The sequence below is a fragment of the Hippoglossus hippoglossus genome, chromosome 22 (assembly GCF_009819705.1).
Source record: "Hippoglossus hippoglossus isolate fHipHip1 chromosome 22, fHipHip1.pri, whole genome shotgun sequence".
Classification (NCBI taxonomy): domain Eukaryota; kingdom Metazoa; phylum Chordata; class Actinopteri; order Pleuronectiformes; family Pleuronectidae; genus Hippoglossus; species Hippoglossus hippoglossus.
In genome coordinates, this window is record NC_047172.1 from 5411170 (window position 1) to 5432897 (window position 21728).

The 21728-nt window shown below is 44.9% G+C and overlaps 1 protein-coding gene across 2 annotated transcripts in view; it reads left to right on the forward strand.

Moving 5' to 3' along the window:
* Positions 1–6043: 6043 nt before the first annotated feature.
* Positions 6044–21728, forward strand: part of plekhh1 (pleckstrin homology domain containing, family H (with MyTH4 domain) member 1) — a 29860-nt gene continuing 14175 nt past the window's right edge. For both annotated transcript variants that reach the window (XM_034576047.1, XM_034576049.1), the window contains exons 1-9: positions 6044–6336; positions 10768–10950; positions 17175–17237; positions 18412–18561; positions 18649–18732; positions 19045–19126; positions 19778–19960; positions 20311–21068; positions 21344–21422. In XM_034576047.1, coding sequence (XP_034431938.1) covers positions 10807–10950; positions 17175–17237; positions 18412–18561; positions 18649–18732; positions 19045–19126; positions 19778–19960; positions 20311–21068; positions 21344–21422 — 1543 coding nt within the window. In that variant the 5' untranslated portion in view covers positions 6044–6336; positions 10768–10806. The remainder of the gene's footprint in view (positions 6337–10767; positions 10951–17174; positions 17238–18411; positions 18562–18648; positions 18733–19044; positions 19127–19777; positions 19961–20310; positions 21069–21343; positions 21423–21728) is intronic.

Below are 21728 nucleotides of genomic sequence, written 5' to 3' on the forward strand. Positions count from 1 at the left end.
GAAAAGTACTATATAAATGTATATAAATACTTACCATTTACACTGGTTTTGAACCTCGATCTCCAGGAGAGTCTGTCAATATCCCGTCTCCCAGCTCTCTATGACTGCTGGTGTTGTGTCAAAGCCTGGTCCCCTGTTGATATGTGTTTCCTCTTGACTTAATCTCAACTCAACTCTAACTAAACCTAACCAGTCACATCTAATTAAGACCCAACCTACACTCTGACCCCAACGATGCTGGTGGAAAAATACTTTCAACAGGAACCAAACACTAGGCAGACTTTTCATCCCACCCTCTTGTGTGGTGGTTCAGTGCAACTATTCAAACCTTTGACTTCCAATGTCGTTGAACAATACAACAACTTAACCTGCAACTTAACCTGGTTCAAACACTGGGTCAAGACTGGTGCCTCTGGTGGTTTAGTGCCTGTGGCTGCTCAGTGAAGTTCACCCAGTAATTGCATGGTCACCCGAAGTGGGTCAGTTTGGACACACAGATTTTTAGAGTGTAAAAACTGATTTCTACCATTTCTTTTCACAGCAGTGGCCAGAAGACAAACGACCTCTACCTGCAACACTGGCCTTTGTAAACTTGAAGCCACACTGCAGCTCATTAAGCAGACCACACACGGAGCGAGAGGAAGCGCTGAACAGAAATGGAGAGGAGAGAGAGGAGCTCTCGCTATCACAGAGGAGCAACGAAACGGTGAGCATTTTTTTTCCGCAATAAAAACTAATAATGTATGTTCATGACCCCCCCCCCCCCCCTCCAGTGTCAAACGTGTTATCCTGTACATCTCTTATCCGCGCCGCTGTCCTCTCCCTCACAATGTTGCTGTAGAAGTGAGTTTGGTTTATTTTCTTTTTATATGGAGTTTCCATCATGCTCCACTCCCTCTGTGGTTCCAGCACGGCTGGCCAAACTGCAATAAAATGCTCAAAGGACATCAGAGGAGGAAAAGGAGACCTATTTGTTAGCCTAACAAAATCCCCAGTAGTTAAATAACTAGTCAACATGGGAGAAACAAGGGGGAGACACTCTGCGTCAGTGCTGCTGTGATGGACAAGACAAATGGTCCAACAACAGCTGCAGTGAAGTTTCTAAACCTGTGTCCGTGTCTTTGCAGGAGATGGGTCGATAGTAGGTCGACCAACCTCTGACATGTGAATTCAGTCATGTTTCATGTCGTGGGAGCGTTTCTTTAATGTTCGAGGCCCAATTACAGCTCAAGTACACTGGTGAACATATGCAGAAATACAAGAAAATAGAGTGAACAGATCAAAACAAGAGCAGAACTTAAAAAACATCAAACAAAGTCATGATAAAAGAGAGGATATTCAACTTGCTGAAATTATGGCTTTTAAATGCATGTGTGGAACGAACGATTCTCGCTGGAGTATTTCCTGCAGTCTGTTCCATTTGGATGAGAAGTGCATGAAAACTGGAAGCAGATTTCTTGCTCGGTTTGTTGTGGCTCATGGAACAATCCTGACAAATCTGTGTCCGTGTGTCCTCCGGCTCGGTCTCACATCCGTCAACCAGGAGGACCTTTTCTGAAACTGATTGTACCTGTTCCAGTTTATCACCTGAGATACAACAGGAAACCACAGGATATGGATCAGATGTGGGTTTTGAGGCATCATTTCCTCATTTCACATGCAACGAATGAGCAAGTAAACAAGAGAAGAACTAACCTCTGCTGACACGTAGCAGAGAGTTTTATATTTAAATCCTTGGCTTCGATTCAGCCCAGTTTCCCCACGAAGTCTGTCTGTGAGGACCAATGTGCACATCAGGATTTTTCTGATCAAAGTTCAGTGCAGGAAATCAAAAGTCCTTCATGTAGCGAGGCGGATTGTGAAGCTGGGACGGTTTGGGACGAACATGCAAGACTTTTAATTCACCACAACCACAATTTTCCCCAAACGTAATCACATGCAGTGTCCTAGAAAGCAAGAAGTCTTTAAACATTCGTATTGGGTGTAAAAAAAACGAAACAACGTAATTTACAGCAAACAGTAAAGTTAAGCAATTAAAGGATAAAGTTTCCCATTTATGTTTATTTCTGTCAACATATCCTATTAAAAGACCAAAACCAAAGTACTTAACGGCTTTTCCAGCCCATCTGTGGCTCTGTGCCTCGAGCTCATTTGTTCCCATGAAGACGTAAATCTTTGAAGACTTGTCGTGAATTTACTCTGAAAAACATCTGGGTGATGTAGTGTTTTAATAAAAGCTTCTCAATCAGGAGTTAATGGTGCATTTAGGTGCTGACTCCACCTGTAGATTTGCAGAACTAATGATTATTTAGGCAGAAGGTGGACTTGAATTAAATTAAAGTCACCATGTTTGTTGGAGTTTGGGTTTTCTAATAGAAAACAGGGAAAGAGAGAGAAATAAACAACATCAGCTTTGGCCACATGACAAATATTTCTATCTTCAAACCATCTTTTCTTTTCGTTCATTTTCTCAACTTGCTGTAATGAGCCTTGGACACTTTCTGTCGGATTCAGCTGGAGGCACGATCCCCTGTAGTGAAGCCAAAGTGTCTTGATCTCCCCCTGGTGGCCGACTGCATAAACCCTACCTCCTCCATGTTAGTCGATGGGACATGGACCCAAACTAAATAGTCCAATTACACGTGAAATACATCTTGATGATGATTTCTGTCATTTGAGTTAGTTCCTATCCCACTGATGTTTGCTCTGGTGTTCTTGAGTGACAGCTGAGGCTGATTGGTCGAGTGCATGTATGGGCAGGACCTCGCTACCATGGGCTCCATCCCCCGATTGAATGACATCATCAGAAGCAAGATGGCAGTGTTCGCATCTGGGATATTCTGGCTTCCTTTCCGAGGAGGAGGAAGTGGGGACACGTCATCTATCTTTCCATACATTCTGTGGAATTCACAGTCCTCCTCCTCTTCCTCTCAGCTCTTGCTATATACAATAGGTCACTTGGGGTCTCCCATGCTCTGCTCAGTGACCCACTCACCGTCTGGGTCAGCACACGGCTCTGGGGGTTAAATAGCTGCAACAACCCACATTCATCTGCAAACACTTGGTGAAACTGGCCTTAAGCTCCTTTCTCTACTGTCCTGCAACCCCCCCCCCCCCTCTCGCGGCACTGGAAGCCTTGCCAGAGAGTCGGCATGTAAACCATGTAGGCCTGACACCAGTTGTTTTGACTGAGAGCACTGAGGCACTGACTTATTGTGCCACACAAGGCACAGCCCTCAGCCAGGACAGCCACAGCACCGACATCCCTCCTGCACACTCCCCCCCGCTGCAGACTGACCTCCTCCAGGATGGAGTGGGGAAACATTTTCCTCAGAAAAGGTGCGGTTCATCGTATCAGGGGGGAAAACACACAAAGCAGAGTGTATTTCTCAACATTGTTGCAGTGTTACTGTAAAGTCCACACCCATTAGGGTCGTTTGGTACAGCTGATAGTTCTGAGAAGGAATCCAGAGCCGTATCAGTGCTGTGAATGGAAAACAACACGTAAATCTTTTCCACGGGAAAGTCAACAAGGGAATAAAGCCAGTAAATATCTTGAATCAACAATCATCAAGTTTAAATTATGTGTCCCTTCACATGTTGTCTGAGCAGATTGTAATAAGAGCCATTAGTGATATGTTTGATTCCGATGTGGGTCAGAAGAGATGGCGTAAACGTTTCTGCAGGACGCTGGATGACAACATCAGTCGCTTTGGTCCCGACTGAAATACCTCAACAACTCTGATGGATTTAAACTTTAGCTCAGACCAAAGACGGTTTATAATCTCAAAATACATAAACCGTCCCCTGATAACTGGCTGCAGTATAGGTCATAAACCACGCCTCCTCCATGTTAGTGGAGGAAACAAACAAAAAAGTCAAAGTTAACGTGAAATGGATTTGTCTCAAAGATGGTTTCGGTCATTTCAGGTACTTCTTATCACACTGATGTTTTTCCAATAAGTTTGGTTTTGTTTTTTTGTTTTGATGCTATAAAAACAGGGACTTTAGATTAATCCTAGTGACTTTTGTATTTCCCTGACTTCTAACTTGTGTCGTCACATGAATCAACAACTACTGGATAAACTGTAAACTGTAAACATTCATGTTCCTCTCAGGATGAACCGTAAAAACATCCATAAACGTCTCATGAATCACGTTGAACATTTGTGTTTGAGTTGCTAAATTGCTTTTATGTGGATATGTGCTCTTGCTTCATTGTTGCACAGCATCCTGATCCACTTCTTTCACAGACAAGCAGCTGAGAAGTAACTGCGATTACTTGTGTGTGCGTCCTCGGTCTGTCTGTGTCTGACGTCTTCATGCATGCACTCTGTATTTGTGCATTGGGACTCCTCCAGCCAGCGGAGGCAGCAGGGTGTGTCACACCACTGCATGCTTGGGACATTAGCACGCAAACTAAAAATCCTGCCATGGTTCAGTTTCAGGCCATTTTATAATTAGATTTGAAATGTTTGTATCCTCCTCGGACACTTGAAACTCTGCTGTTTAGCAAGAGGAGTGTTTTTGGTGGAATATGCAACATCCCAATGGCTCAGACGCACATTGTAAAGTGCTCCAGATGGAGACGTGCGAAGACTACAGAGACGAAACCGATCTTCCCACCAGGGCCACAAGTCGGCTGCTCTGATTAGGCCCAATTTGTTCCTAAACTATAGCACTGATTAAAGCTGCTTGACTCTGAGGTGGTTCTGACATGGGAGTGAACACTTGTGAGGTTCCAAGAATGATCTGAGACATGAGCACGCTTAGTATTTTCTTGTTGGTGTGGTCTCAAAACCTTTTGCAAATTATCCTCTCACAATTCTTTTACTACCCAGATAATGATTCATTACAGTTGCAAAGCTCCACACGGTGGTTTAACAACTTTTGGTTCCAGTAAAGGCCGGCCTGCTCGTCCTGCCAATAAACAAACAAACAGTAATTAGGCTGCTTAAAAACCCCAAATGTTGGACTCAACCAGCTCCATCATGGTGGTCTTTAAAGGAGCGATTTGTCATCAAAGTTATACAGACTGCTTCAAATGACTGCAACTCCAAAATGTGTTTGACGTCTTATTTCACTTGGATATTTGAACTTCATTTGTTTCGAATTGGATACTAGAAATCAGTTTTCACATCTGTCGAAGGAGGAAAGATTCTCTGTGTCTGCTGTAAATCTGAGTTTAAGACGTGTTTGTACAAGGTGGTTTTGTGACATCATCAGTCAGGAAAGCAGGCAAATGCCCCCAGACTCCAGACTCCAGACTCCAGAGGACCCAAAACCCTGCATGTTAATCAATTTTAGTAAATGTATCTACCTGCAGAGCAATGAAAGAACAGAATTTGCTTCACTTAGTACGGTAGACACTCAGCTTTATTAGCTATTATCCTATTAGCTGTAATACTGTGGTTGTGTCTTGAAGTTTATACTTTTCTACATAAAGTTACATTAAAAGAAATCACAAATAAACATATTATCCTGCATCAGTGTATACATACATTATTACCCAGGGGTCGTCCAACCATGCACTTCATTACTATAGATGTCGATGTCAACTACTGTGACATCGACATCTGGAACCTACATCATAAACCAAGAATGCACTTTCTCGTCTAAACTTTAAAATGAGAGATTACACTTTTTTCCATTTTATCATAGATATTAATGAGTTTTCAGTTGTGTCCCTCTCAGGATTAACTGTTTCTGAGTCTTTGTCGTGTTGCCTCATTATTCGGTCAAATTGCCCAAATTGATTCAAATGGAATTAATGAGACTTTAAATCCTCGGTTTAAAAGAAGTTTGTGTTTCATCTCCTGTTTAATAACCAAAGTAAAATAACTGTTTCTGTGTTAAAACTCTAGGAGCAACAGAGCTTTGTCCTGCAGCTCAAAGAACCCCCTCAGCAGACTGTGTTTACATCCTGGAGGGAAACCCCGAGCCAGCCTTAATGCAATATCCTGAGCAGCTCCTGCACATGAAGGGGGCCTGACTCCTGCAGAAACCTGATCCCGCATTGGGCCCTTTAAAGGAATATGGGATGAGTCTGTTGAATGGAGCTGTGAGTGAGGAGTCCCACTCAAGGCTGCGCTCCGGAGCCAGAGAAGGACCGCGGCCGAGGCGGCGGTGACACGAGCGGTGGCAGCGACGCAAGACGCGAGAAAAGCGCTGAGAACGAAATGAATGAGCGGTGAGAGCGCGGAGGAACCGAGTCGACGGAGGGAAGAGGAAGTTATGAGCAGAAGTGCGACGCGTTACCGGGGAAGGTGTCCGTGAGCGGAGAGACCCGACTGAAGGGGGGGGGGGACACACAACACAACACAACACAGTCACAAGGTAAAGCAGCTTTCACTGGGGAAACCTTATCTGTCCGCCTGTGCGCTTTTACGCACGGGGTTTTATTACCAAATGATTCTTTGTAAACCGACACGCTGGAGGTTTTAGTTTGTGGTCAGAAGCTCCGCAGCTGGAGTCTGGAGGTTTATTCTGAGAAATGTCTGATGCCTGGTTGATGCCTGTTTTTTTTGCTGACCCACGTTTTTTTTTTACGATTGCTGCTATTCTACCGAGCAGTGCGCGTCTGGCACACCTGTTGCTTGTGGCCTTTTTTGGACAAATTCCAGGCCACTGCTTGGAGTATTTCTAACACTCATGTTAAAGCTATATTAAATCTATATAATCAAAATTTTCTTTATGTTTGTGCCACATCTGCACAATCTTCTCATCCTACCTGGAGAAACCATGATGCTGCTCATCAATCTGACACCTTCAGCAGCAGCTAAATATCTTAAATAACACGTCCCCAAGCTAAGGCCTGAACAGAAGATACCCGTTATCCCTCACACTGAATGCACTGCATGTTTAGAGGTGTAACATGTGCAATTTATCCCCCCTACACACGTTATCTCTGCATGCCCTGCAGTGCTGCAAGAGCCTGTAAGTGTGTGTGTGTGTGTGTGTGTGTGTGTGTGTGTGTGTGTGTGTGTGTGTGTGTGTGTGTGTGTGTGTGTGTGTGTGTGTGTGTGTGTGTGTGTGTGTGCAGGACAGGAGAGCTGCAGAGGTAGATGTTTACACCTCAGCACAGAGGAATGTCAGGGCCTGTGTTTAAGGCTGCGACTGATAATGAGGGTGGTCAGTTTGCTGAGGCCTGTCATTAACCTGCACTGGGACAGAGCTGCAGGTTTGCTTGCCGGCTGAGGCTGAAAGAGGAGGAGGAGGAGGAGGAGGAAGAGAGGATGTAGGGGGGGGAGAGAGAAGGAGGGTAGGAGGGGACGAGGGAGGAGGGTGGGAAAGGTGCTGCAGGAGGAGAGGGAGGATGGAAAGTGAGTGAGAGAAGTGTTTGGAGGAGGAGAGGTGAGGCGGGAGGAGTAAGACAAGATGGAAGATAAAGCAGGAGGGTGGGGATTAAGATGAGATGTATTCATGATGTCAGAATGCAGGCTGAAGATTTGCTTTGGCCTCTACAGTGTTTTTAAAGTCTGATCTGAGTAACTTCCTGGTTGAAATGACCCTTTGAGTGAATTATTGTAAGATAACCCGGGACAAATGCTGTTTATTTATGGAGTTTTAAAACATTCTCCTTTGGCACCGATTGACACAAACCTCTGTTTCCTGAGGTCAAAGGTTAAGAAATGTGAAGCTGCACTTCTTTATGTATAGGAATAGATCCCAGCTGTGGTTGTAAAGTGGCACCAAAAATAGCGAGGCACTCATTTAACCAAAAGTGTGAGGCCTGATGGCCGGATGGGAGTCAGCAGAGGTCTCCGTTTGTTAAACACGCTGGGAGCAGATAAAGCAACATTTAACGCAGCCACACTTGACTCCTCGTGCTCTCGGATAATTTGTCTTCGCCTCCTTTTCGTACGTGCGGAGATCTGCCACGCTGACACGAATCTGCAGCGACTGACCCAGATTTACACACACGCTCCTGTGCTGTCTGACGGGAGAGGCTTTTATTTTGGGGGGGGGGGGGGGGGGGGTTTGGTGCCAAAAGTGGGGTAAGCCAAGTTGGACCTTCAGCAGAGACAACAACAGTGGGGATTTGAAATGTCTGGTCGGGATGATATCACTGAACCACCTAATCACTTACATCACCACAGCTGCATGCTCAGCAGTGTGTCAGTACGTGTGTGTGTGTGTGTGTGCACGAGTCTGTTTCCAATCTATGTCTGTGTGTATATCCATCTGTCGGTCTGTGCTCTTGTAAGCAAGCGCCGAAGAGTTACGGCTGGTGTTTGAATATGTGGTGATTAAGGGAGTGCAAGTCAATGGAAGGGCTGACTTGAGACGTGCACACGTGCGCCCTTGCGTCCTCCCCAGAGCAGCACACGCCCCCGATCCTTCTAACTGAGCGAGAGTCGTCCAAAGCAACTTTGTTACGATCCGTGATATCTCCACACGCCTGGATATCAAATCTCACTCAGTGTGAGGAATAATGCAGGATCCGTGTCGGTGGAGAGCAGTTGTGGGCGACGGCTGCTGGGATCTCTGCGGTGGTGTTTCCATCCTGTGGTCTTCCCCAGAGTTTGCTCTGGCCGCGGCTGCGTGAAAGCGCCTGCAGTGAGATTGGAAGCTCCCAGGACCTTCGTGCCTCGCAGCCAGGAGAGGAGTCACCATTACGGGCTTCAGCTCTCACATGCACACCCCCCCTGCCCCCCCCCCCCTGTCTAGCTGTGGGTGGCCCGAGTGTTACCAAACATGCAGCCACCATGCCCCACAGATCCGCTTGTATTTGTGTCTTGACTTCTTTTTTCCTCCCTCCCTTCCCACCTGGATGTTTTCAACATTGGCCACACAAACAAGATACAGCAGAGGAGAACAGTGTTTATCAGATCATATAGAACAGTGATCCAGTGGAAAATGGCTTCTGTGTTTCTATAAAACATCCCATGATGGAGGGTTACACACACCCTGTAAACTGCAAGAAAAGCTCCACACACACACACACACACACACACACACACACACACACACACACATAGCCTCATTCTTGACAGGATGGTTTTTTGGGGCACATTTTATTCTCGCCCACTTGGACGCAGTGAGCTGAGAGGAGATTTCTCTCACCTTTGATTGCCCTCACTCCTCGTCCTGCTCAGTAGAAAGTTTAACTTTACACTTGTTGATTATTCAGTTCCTGGCACCGGTTGGCATGAGCGGTAACAACCCCCCTGTGTCCAACAAGCAGGGAGCGCTAAAGGAATCGTTCCGGGGAGAGATTAGCATGGCAGTGCTGAGAGTGTTTCACCAGCAAATGGCTTGTTTACATCCAGCTGTTTCAGCTCCTGGAGGCGGGCCTGGCTTCCTCTGTCCTGGCTTGCCCCAGTGCGGCCCAGCCGGCCTCACTCAAACCGGCGGATTTTCCCCTCTTCCCCACGCCAGCGTCCGGCTTTAATTGTGACCCTCATTCGCTCCCGTCTGCCCCAGAGAGAGAAGCGGTCGTCAGAGTTTGGACCTTGACTTGTCCGGCCTGGGTACAGCGGTCGGCTGGCAAAACCTCCGCATGCTCGACTTCTGTAATTTGTTTGCTAGGCCTGTATTTATGAGCATGCTAATTGCAGGGAGCGCCATGGTGCAGTTATAGTTGCTGGACTTTGAACGTCTGCAGTTCTGCTGACGGCGTCTGGCTGCACTTTGAGTCTGTCTGTCTTTCTGTTTGAATGCTTTGCCTTTCTAGCTTCCTTGAACCTCATTCGCTTTCGTTTTTTAGTCACTAATACGCAACTTTTCATCCCGAATCTCAGCATCGTCCCTTAGCTCTCAAGTTGTGATCCTGAATCTGATTGTTATGGGGGATTCTTTACACTTTTATCTCTTGATAATCAGGAGTTTGAAACCACACAGTCAGGCCTTAACCTTTGTGAATGAGGGTCCTCTCCGAGAAAAATAGCCACGAGTCGATCCTCCTCAGGTAAAAATAACTTCAGCGCCCCAGTTTCCCACATTCAGCGCTCAGCCCATTCATTCTCACACATTCTTTCCTCCTTTCTTTGCCGAGGCGAGCTGACCCCCCCCCCCCCCCCCCCCCCCCCCCCTTTCTAGCTGTGATGGGACTGTCATGCAGAAAGACACCATTGTGCCGCGCGGGATCCCGTTTCACTCCTGCCTTGTAATTAAGAAGGGATTGCATGGCTAGGGAGTTGTGGACGGGGGTGGTGGTGCGGGGGGGTGGGGATTGGGTTAGTAGGTAATTTGGCTAAAAAGCAGAGCACTGACCTGCTTTGTAACTGGCAGGCCTGGGAGCCGGCACGCATGAACCCAACTCCCCCACTGACACAGAGCCTGCCTGCTGAGTTTTTGTTCAGTGTGTGTGGGCATGCAAGAGAGAGAGAGAGAGGGAGAGAGAGAGAGAGAGAGAGAGAGCCCGAGAACTAAAAGGAAATAAAGTTTCAGGCTGCAGCGTTCTGTCCGAGACGCGTGTTTGTGTATAAAAAAGTGTGTGTGTGTGTGTGTGTGATCAATCTGTGTTCATGCAACGTGCTTCTCTGTGGTTAATGCGTCACAGAGCAAAGTGCGAAAGTGAGAGGAAGAATTCGTTAGTTACCGTGAACTCATCATTAGTGTTTGCTTTACTCACATTTCCTCAATGAATCATGGGAAGTGCGGTCAGAGAGGAGGTTAAATCACTTGTCCTATAAATGAAAACAGAAGCTGCACCATTAGCGTCAATGTCATTTGCCGCCTTATCCTCTTTACATTGAAGATGATATATTACACTGCAGGCGTGGAGTTCTGAGTTGGCTTGTTTTTTTTTTTCCTGTGGTTCAGTCCGGTCTGAGTCCAGAGGCAGAGCTCTGAATCGTCGCCATGGCCGACGTGCTGGGCAGCGGCGGGTCCGGAGCCATTGGAGCGGCCAGCGTGGACTGGCAGAAGCGCTGCATCGCTCTGGAGATGCAGCTGCTGAGGTTCCGGCTTCAGGCGGGGAAGATCCGAGAGCTGCTGGCGGAGAAGGTAAGAGAGAAAAGCATCATGGGAAAGTTAGTGAACCCAGTTTGCACGTAGAGGTTGTGTCTGAAATCGCTCATTCATTGAAATCACTCATTCAATCATTGGCATTTTCCATCAACACTGAGTCCCACAGCTTCACATCTGTCTACAATGAATTAGCAGAAAGAAATGTTCACGCCGTAGATTTGATTTTTGAGGGAACTCCATATCAGAGCTGTCATGTTTCATTCATAATTTGAACACAACATACAAACATTTATTGAAACTTTAGTGTAATCCATTTGGAATTCACTTTGGATTTAACCAACTGCAAAGTGAAAGAAATCAAATGTAATAAAAGTCAGCTTGAATGTATTGATAAGAACTGATTTTCAGTTTCTACATATTAGAAATGCATCATCTGTCGACATTTTCAACTGCTCAAAACATTATGGTCTTTTAATGAATTCAACCCTGTTTTTTCTTTTCATCTTAACGTTGATTTAACCCTTTTTATTTGTGAAAATTCTATAGTTTGAACATCTTTTCTTTCTTATTATGTTCTGTTTTAACTACATGTTCATGTAAAGCACCTTGAGCTGCATTGGATGCTATGGACAGGGCAGTAGTACGGTGGTTTTATTTAAAGTTTTTATTTGCTTCATGGATACTTGTACATCGTATACCACCATGAAATTTAGACTTAAACTTGTCGTGCAGCTTTCATCTATAAAAACACTACATGCCGCCTGACACTCTGACTCACGGGCAGATGTCACTGACCCATCCTCATCCTCTCCTTTCCCTGGCAGCGTGTCGAAGTGTTTTCTGCAGCAGGAAACAATTAAAGTGAATTGGTTAGAAATGCACGTGTGGATGACTGTGTGTTTGTGTGTGTGCGTAAGGACACTTGAGATTACTCTGCGTGTTTGGTAAACATTCGGCCCAGTCACTCTGTGTCATCGGAGGTTGGTGGTCATTTCAGCCAAAATGAATATTTAAGGTTTAACTCATCACTTCTGGTGCTTCCCCTCACGTCGGGGGAATAACCGCAAGCAGCCGGCCAAACGCTTGTAAAGCCGTGGCTGTTGCAAAGCCCGACTACCAGACACTTTGGAAAGGAATCAACTGTCATCGGGAAACTCGGTCCAGTTCTGAAGATTTGTTGGTGAAGGAGTGGAAATGTTTGGATTAGAGGACGGAGGATCGAGTTCAGTAGCAGAAAAACTGGACTATTCTACGAGTTTCAGTTGCTTTTCGCTGTAGCTTCACAAGTGGCTGTTGCTGCTCTTGTTTGAAGTGTCACGGCAGTTCACGTTCTGTGTCGTCTCCTGATTCTGGAACAGGCGAGTGGTTCATTCAGTCCGTCAGCAGGATGTTTACAGTACAAACATAACCCAGAGGCTGATAAGAGCTGGACGACTCCCTGCTGTGTCTTCTGTCAGGTTCTGTCAGACCCCCTGCTCCTTGGAGAGAGTCTGTGAAGCGCGCACACACACACACACACACACACACACACACACACACACACACACACACACACACACACACACACACACACACACACACACACACATTTCCGAAGATTTATAACTGATGAAGTGAGAGAAAGTTAATGAAAAATGGTTCCACTTTAAAAAGCTTGGAGGAGGATCAACACCAGCCAAAGAGATTTTTCACAAAGTGGCAACATCTGCACTACTTGGTTTTAGTTTTAAAACTCATCACTGCTTGTACCTGGTGTTCACACTTCTCTAAAATGGCCCCATCTTAATTTGAAAAGTCTGGGGCTACATTTTAGTCTTGACTTGAGAAACGGAGACGTTTAGAGACAATGCATTCACTTCCTGATTGGTTCTCATCAATCAGCGGTGAATGCAAAGCGTAGCTTATGCGCATATAGGATGGATACATCACTCGCTATTGATGGATTATTTGAAAATGATTCACATGATGTCATTCTGACTGAAGGAAATGAAACGTGTCTAATTATCAGGCTAATGAACCAGTGGAATTCTGTTTGTTTTGGATCAGACCCACAGAAACCATTCTGGTGATAAATGATGCTACTAGTGCATGAAATATATATCAATCCGCTGCTAAAAAATAGTCCCCACCACCTTCCCTGTTCTCTCCTGTAGGTGTAATGTTTACTGAAAACCACGGCGCCATACTAACGCCGCCTCCAATGTTTATACCTGTGAGCTGTTTTTAAATGTTTTCACCCTCAGTGTGGATTTAGAAGTATCCAGTAAGAAAAACCTTGGGTAATGCCACGTTTATGATTGTCCCTTAACTTCTAATGCAGCAGTTCTGCCTTATTAAAAGGTGCTACTCACATTTACCCAAACACACGCTATGTGCACACACTGTTAACTCCTGGTTTTAGGAAAAAATGACACATTATTACAGATCATACATAATATTTATGGTTAAATGTTCTTTTTGGCCACGATGCCAAGAATAGGAGAAGCATTTCTCTTAATGGTCTGATCGGTCTGTCACTTTCTCTTTCCCTCCGTCTCTCACACACACGTTCACACACTCCGACGCAAACACACCGAGCGCTGAGCCGAGCCGGGTTTAAGTGGAGGCCCGTGCTGCTGCTGCTGCTGCTCCTGCTGAGTGTGTTTTTCTGAGGTCTTTTTGGTGTGTGTGTGTGTGTGTGTGGGTTGGGGGGGGGGGGGGTTTGGTGCTGCTGAGTGACTACCATTCCGTCATGTTATTGCTGTTTGGAAAGACTGCTTCACACTCTTCATCCCCTCTCTTGCCAAGTTAGGAGTGTTTTACGCATTGACCCACTTTGGTATGGAAAAACATGAAGGAGCAAGAAGCTGATGTGGTTGCCTGTGACATGGCGTTTATCTCCAGAGGCTGCGAGTGAAGGAGAGAAGAGAGGGAGAGAGAGAGAGAGAGAGAGAGAGAGAGAGAGTAGGAGATGCCCTGTTTGCCTTGTGTGGAGTGAAACAGGACGATTACTCCATTTAAGAATTAGTTTGTGTTTTTACTGTGGATTGGGAAAGTGTAACAGCAGCTGTCAGTTGTCGGCTTCTCATAAAAACCGAAACGTACAGAAAAGAAAAGTGACTGGTTTGGTTTTGGCAGAGATGAGACGCAACTTTGCAGTTTTGAAGGGCTGAAGGTTTCCATCTGTTGACGTTACAAATTGAAGTTTGAGTTTTCTGGTTGGATTTGATTGACTTGGAGAGATTAGTCGAGACCATAAACTGCATATTAAGAGAAACATGACCGCTCCCCAAAAGTGAAGCTGCAGTATAAGTCATGAACACCGTCCCCTCCATGTTACCAGACGGGACATGGACCAAACCAAATATTTTTTTCTCAAAGAGGGTTTCTGTCATTTTGGGTTGTTCTTATCATACTGAAGTATGTTTGAGTGTAATTAGTTATTCATTGCTATTTTGATTGCACAGGCCGGGTCAAAATGGCGTCAAAAGTTTGACCTGTAGTCGGCAACAGAAGCAAAGTCTTGGGGTCACTGTATTTAGCAGGATTCATCCTCTGGGGACCATGAAAGACTTGTACAAAATGTCATTGTCCATTAGTCGTTGAGATATTTCTGTCTTGACTGAAAGTGGTGGACTTGGAGCAGAATGCTGCCATAGTGCCATCATGGCTAAAAACGATAATTTAGGGATATATAAAAAGCTTAAAAGCAGAATAAACTAACACTGCACAAGATTCCATGATCCAGACAGACAAGATAATAATGTATTTACAGTAACAGCTACTCAACTAATATCAGACAGTATCTACAACAGATAAAAAACGCCCCGAATCCAGTAAACAACAAGTTCCCAGAGAAGAGTTTCCCAGAGATGAGAATGGTTTGATGTCAAAATCCTCGTCGAGACAGTTGGGATTCAGAGCTTTGTGTGGAATTAAATCCAGAATCTTTTGGTCTAGATGTTTAATTTACTTTCCCAGATTCTAGAAGAAGAAAAAAACATATTCAGAGGAATTTTTAAATTGGAAGGTATTCCCACTTCAAGGTTTCCTTTTCATTACTCAGCTAATCTAATATTGGACAAATTAGATTAATCTCTTCCATGAGCCTCACGTGGCCCGAGGAGCAAAACACAGTAATTTGACTCAGGCCAGTGAGTCAGTTTCAGTCAGGGAGGAGAAACTGCAGAGATCAGCGAGTTCACATTTCTGCTTCTAAATATTTATTTTCGTGATGGGATTTGTCTGGATCAGCTTCTTTTTAATGGCTCAAGTGCTGAAGTCTGTGTTTGATGCATTCAGGCCTTTTGGCTTTTCCATGAAAGAGACTTCTTGAAAATGTCCACCTCCTTTCTCTAATGATTAAAAACCATTTAATAGATAATCATGGAGTTATAGGGATTACACTCCATGTGTGTGTATACATGCCCTGATTTCACTCTTTCATTTTCTCTTTCATTCATCTGTTCTTACTCTCCTCTTTAGACCAGTGGTTCTAACATTTAATGATTGAACTGGAGTCATTACTAACCATCACATTCAGGTGTTAATGATTAAAGTCTGGAGGCAGGTGGAGAACTCAGTGACACCAGGTTTGGATTTCTCCTCTTTCACTTGCTCTACTCTTTAAAATGATACCATCTGTGACTTATGTGTACAAATAGGATTAAACAATGACCATGAGATTTTCAGAGGCTGAATGATTTAAAAATAAGAAGAAAAGAACATGAAATTAAAACAAAAAGTCACCAGTACATTTGATCTATAGGTTCAAATCTCAGTCAGCCTCTTTCTAATATAAAGATAAAGACATGTGTATAAATAAGTATAAAAACTGCTCCTGTGGTGTCATCCAAGTGTCCGTAAGCCCCGACATTCATAATCGACTAGAAACAGCGTCATTTACACCATGTTTTTAACCTAAATGTCGGCTGTGATCCACAGGCGAAGGATAACGAGTGAATTTTCATTTTTGGGTGAATTAACCCTTTAATTTATGACTTTAGGCCTCACTCATTGTACAGACACTCTTTTCAGGCTGCTGTTTTTCACTCACAGCGTTGGTGAGCTCACACTTTAGAAATGAAGAGACCCCCTCCTCCACCTCCTGACCTCTAACTTGGCCTCTGATTGGCTTGTGGCAGCTTGATGGCTTCTTCTGATGACCGCTTCTTTCACATCTGTTCAACTCTGTGACCTCTGAGGAGCTTTAAACTCACCTAAAGTGCTCGCCGGCCCGTTCCCCTTCTTCTTCTTTCTTGCGTGGAGAACAAATGCTGTTTGCTCTTCTCCGGCTCAAACCCGGTAAAACCTTTGACTCACAACAGAAGCTCTTGACCTCGAGGTGAGGAGTCATCCAACCGCTAACCATCAGCCTCCGCCCCATGCCTCCCCCTGCAGATGTGCTCTGGATTTAGTGGGTGTTAATCTGGCTGCGAGGAAGTATTCAAATATTGTGAGTGGTGGATTCTGGGAACGAGGGGGACCTTTATGGTGGTGACGAGACGGGCCGAGGGGAAGACAAAGGAACAAAGATGACGGCTGGAATTCAAATTCATCTCCCAAGCAGATTGGATCCATTAGTATATTTGCTCTGCTTTCAGCTGGGTCACTGAACTCGGAGGAAAGGGCATCCTGAAACAGTTTGGGGGTATTTTCTGTGCGTTCATGAGGGAGAGGAGATACTTGCAGGATGGGCAGTGTTTGCCTTTGGAAGCATGAGCATGCATGCTTGCACAAAAGGTGACGCAAGCTTGTGCACACACACACGAGCATTCTTCTGTCACACTGCTGTTTGAGCAGCCTCCTCCGAGGGCCTCGCTGATTATACAGAAGAACTTTCTCTCTGAATTTCATTTTTCTTTCTCAACAACTTTTATCGAGGCTTTTTTCTTGATTAGAGCTGCTTTCCCAACGACACCACTTTTAAAACTTCCCAGTACATTAGGTTTTTAAATGTCTCCCCTACAGCAATAGTGATTGTTAAGGACTAAGTGTATCTAAGTGTGTGTGTGGCTCCTGGCTTGGTGGTCTGTCTGTCTAATGGGTCCTTTCCTAGCAGGTTACAGGACATGTCTTGCCACAACCTGTAGTTTTGAGGTGTGAGTGTATTAAAGTAACTATTGTGGTGCAGCGGGGGTCCACCTCCAGCTTTTAGGAGTTATTTAGAGCTCAGGACTTTCCCGTGGCGACCCCCCCCCACCCCCTAACCCCGGCATCCCATACAGAGACCGACTGAACCCTGTTTAAAACCATGGTAACCTGTTGTGTGTCTGTCACAGATGCTGGAGCTGGAGCAGAGGGTGCTGGAGTCCGACCAGCGAGCTGAGAGCGCTGAGAAACAGGTAGAGGAGCAGTTCTCATCCTCCTCAACACAAACTGCTAGAATGTTACTTTTACTTACTGTTTTGGGACTTTTATTCTATTTAATATATATGTCATCTCATGATATGTGGCATTTGTTAATAGAATATACTTGTCCCTATACAACAACCCTTAGATAAATATATACACCAATTAAAATGACGATTAGACTGTTAAAACTTGGGGTTATTATCACAGTTATAATCATAATTTGTAACAGGATCAGGGATCTGTGTCACTCAGACAATTATACAGATGTAAACAAAGTCTGAGGTTAGGAAACTCATGTGTGAGTTCCAAACCCAACTGTCCATTATAAACCCCACAGACCAATATCCTGGTTCAACATATCTACTGTGAACATATTCACACATCATTTACAGTAAAGGATTATTACATTTCAAGTCCATTTTTAGATAAATTGATTTAGATAATATGGTTCAGTTCTTGGCCTTGTTAAGTCAGATATCGTCAATTACTTTGGTTACTACAATTTTATTATCAATACATTGTGATTCAAACGTTATTGAAAACACTCCTGCACATTTAACAAACTCAACTCAAAACTCAAAGTCCACTTTCTGGGTTTTTCTGGAGCTTTCAGCTGCATCTCACAGTTTGTGCTTGATCCGTCGATCTGATGTGAAAACTATGATTTGTGGTGGAAAACTTGAGAAAAAGACATGATATTAATCTTGAGTTAATTTGGTTTTCTTAAAACTTTAGGAATAAACTTTGTGCTCAACACTGACGTAGCTGTTTTGTGATGCATTACATCATATAATAAGTCAGATTTGTGTTTTGTTTGGGTCCTAACCTCTAATTATTCAGTTTGTGACTCAGCAAAAGGAGAGATGGGAAACCTCATACATATCACATTCACTCTGTCTCTCACTGTTTAATCTCAGATTTGCTGTCATCACTGGTTGTTTCAGGTGTTTACTGTAGGTGGTAATTTAATCCTGCCCTTTGTTCAAGAGAAAAATACCTAAAGGCGTAGACAGCTTTTATGTTCTTGTTGCAGCTGGTAAAAAGTATCCTCCAAGTTTTCTTCTTGGCTTCGTCTGCCGCCCATCAACATTTAATGAACCGTGCAAATCGGAGCTGCCTTTTTGGCCGCGCGTGTGCATTCACTCCTCTAATTATTCATTTCAGATACATGTCATGGAGGAAAAGCTGAAGTCTGCGAACATACAAACCAGCGAATCAGAGAATTCGCTGTACAGAAAGTACCAAGAGCTGACCAGTCAGGTTCAGCAGAAAGATGCTGCGATAAAGAGATTAGAGATGCAGCTGGAAAAACAGGTATGGATGGAGCCATCTGATAAAGAGCAGAAATGTCCATCTATGTTCATGAAATGTAGGTTGAAGTGATGGTTTCTCTGACTGCAGATCATAGTCAGGGCCCAGGAGGCAAAGGTGATTGAGGAAAAGGCTGCAAAGATTAAGGACTGGGTCACCTTCAAGCTCCGAGAGGTAAACTCACACATGTACAGATACACCCTGAGCCTCTGGGGAAAGCCAGAGACTCACTGTGGCAACAAGGGATGCTTATGATTAAAAGTGTGTTATATACAGCTTACACTTTATTTGTAATGTTTTGGAGAATTTTAAAAAAGCATATTTATAGATGACAACCTGTGCATCTTTTGAAATCAAGCAGTTTTAAGATCAGGGCACAAAATAAACTTCTCCTTTGCTCCTTAACTTTTTCAGAATATCTAGTGTATACAGATGATTCCACGTACTCTGGCTTGTGTTATATCAAATATATTGACCTCGTTGCAGATGGAGCAGGAGAACCAGCAGCTGAAAATGTCCAACTTGAAGCAGACAGAGCAGATAATGTTGCTGCAGGTCAAACTTCAATGTGAGTACTGCTGCTGCCGGAGGAGACAGATTCTGTTCATATTCAGGTCCATAAGTTCGATTTGTGTTATTACTTGAAAAGGTTTACGTGCTCTAATGTTCAGGAAACTTTCCTCATGCTGCCCTTTGCTGCAGCTCCTCTTTTTAGCCTCTTTCTGAAACACATGGATTTAGCTCCTGTCTCTGTAAGACCCCCCCCCCCTACCCATAAAGCCCAGTCTGCTCTGGCCAACTCTTTTGTGATTGGTCAATCACTTCTGGTGCATGTAGGAAATGTTGGCATACGGGAATAATAATGTCACATGATCCTGGAAGTACTGACGAGGAGTTTCAGGAGTTTTCCTTTACCGCTGACTTTGCAGAACTTTTTCATACATAAAAAGCCTTTATACATACTAGAGGAAAGAAAAGGTTAAAAGAAGCTTCTTATATCTCCTTTAAAGGATGGACTCATGTGTCCTCGTATGAGGGAATTGTATGTCTTATATCTTTTGCTTGTAATAGAGAAAACACTGGTATTCAATGTGTCTTACTGTCACCAGCTCAATAAGAGCATTTAGTTACCAGTAGTACAATGAAAGGTCGTGTAAACAAGTACAGAATTAATCAGATTAACTACTGATAGATTACTGGTGTTGTGTTTCTCCTCCAGCTCTCTTAGAGAAACCTGCGTCCTCAGGATCTCCGGCCACCTCCCCTATAACTGACACCCACCTGGTGCCCAGCAGCCCTCTGTTTCCTCCCAGCTGCCCTGGCACACCACCGGCCCTGGAGGACAGCTGGAGACAGACGGGTCCTCGTGGGCCCGCTTCTAATATCAAGATGTCGCCAACAGGTGCGGTGCCTTCAGTTTATTTTATCCTGGGGTCGATGACAAGAAGCTTTTGTAGCAATAACTCAAACTGGTCTGATAACATGACGGGAGCAGAACCAGTAATGATTGAAGGAACTTGAGTCTGATTATGCGTCTAAACAGTATTTTCCAAATCTTGTTCTGTTCATTTGTGGTGAGGGCGGGGAATTTAGTTTTGATTTTTGATTCTATTATAATAACGGTGACTAATACAAAAGACAAAAGTAGTTATATGGTATATTTAGCCATTTATCTATGATTGTTCAACAGGGATTTTCAGTTAGATGTTTATTTAACATAATGTTTTCTTTGTTTTCTTTACTCTCCTCCAGATGTGAAACGGCCTCTCGAGCAGCTCAGTGCAGGGATTTGTCTCGGGGACCTTGCGGCCCATGATGCTCTCTCTCAGGGTCGGGGCAGGGAGGGGCCCAGCAGCCCTGTTTCCATCAATAGACCAGAGCTCCCAGTGTCCTCTGAGGGTCCGTCTGGATGCTCAGACAGAGACAACTCCTCTGACGAGCTCAACAGCAAGTTCCGCTCTCAGTGTCTTCACTCGTCCTCGTCCTCTTCGTCTTCATCCTCCGCTTACGAGATGGCCCACGGACCGAGCTCCCTGGAGTCGTCCCTCGGTATAACACCCAAAAGCCCACTTCTGTCGCGCTCCCCATCCACCAATAACCCCTTCCCCAATCCTCCCCAGCCTCTGGTCCACCTGTCAGGCACCAGCATGACGTTACCCAAAGTACGAACTCCGCTCACCCCCAGAGACAGCATCCAGCTGGTGAAGAAGCACTACAGCCAGCCGCAGCCCAGCCTGGACAGACTCCACCACCTCAACGTCAGCATCGACATCATGACCCCGTCCTCCACCTCCTCCACTCTGAAGAGCAGCGGCGCCAGCACCTCGCCCTTCTCTCAGGTGGTGGAAGAAACGGACATAGACGACGGGCTTCCTGAGAGCATGGACGGGGTGGTGGAGGGGTCGGGATCAGAGGAGTCTTGCCGGGATGGAGTCTCCTTCGTGGGGCTTGCAGAGGAGCTGGAAATTCTCAAGCCGCCAACACCTCCTTTACATCGCTTCCCTTCATGGGTACGAGAGATCAGACTTATCAATTCAACTTCTGCATTTTTACTGTATTTAGCAGTTAATTCCGATTCATTGTGTTTTTGTTTGAGTCACTGCTCAAAGCTAAGAAACCACAAGAGATTAAATGAGTAGTTTGACATTTTGGAAGTGAATTGTATTTGCTTTCTTTCTGAGGTTTACATGATACAATTGTTGCTGATCTTACAGTTAATAGCAGCTGGTTAGCCTAGCAGAGCACAAAGACTAAAAACAGGCAATGTCTGACTGTTCTGCTGCAGGAGAGTCGTATCTATGCTGTGGCGAAGTCAGGAATGAGAGTTTCAGAGGCCAGTCCTGGAGCCAGGGGCCCCGGACGAGGTGAGTCCCCTGCAGCCAGAAACAAGAAACCATGCAACCACTACACTTTCTAACTTCTGTGACTCCAGAGAAGCTTTCAAAACCTGGTTCTGTTCTCTGCAGTGGAGTGAGGAAGACAGTAAAAAGCGGTCTTTGCTGAGTGTGTGCTCCTCCATCTGTGTGTGTGTGTGTGTGTGTGTGTGTGTGTGTGTGTGTGTGTGTGTGTGTGTGTGTGTGTGTGTGTGTGTGTGTGTGTGTGTGTGTGTGTGTGTGTGTGTGTGTGTGTGTGTGTGTGTGTGTCAAAGCCTGGGTGGTGTAGCTTGCAGT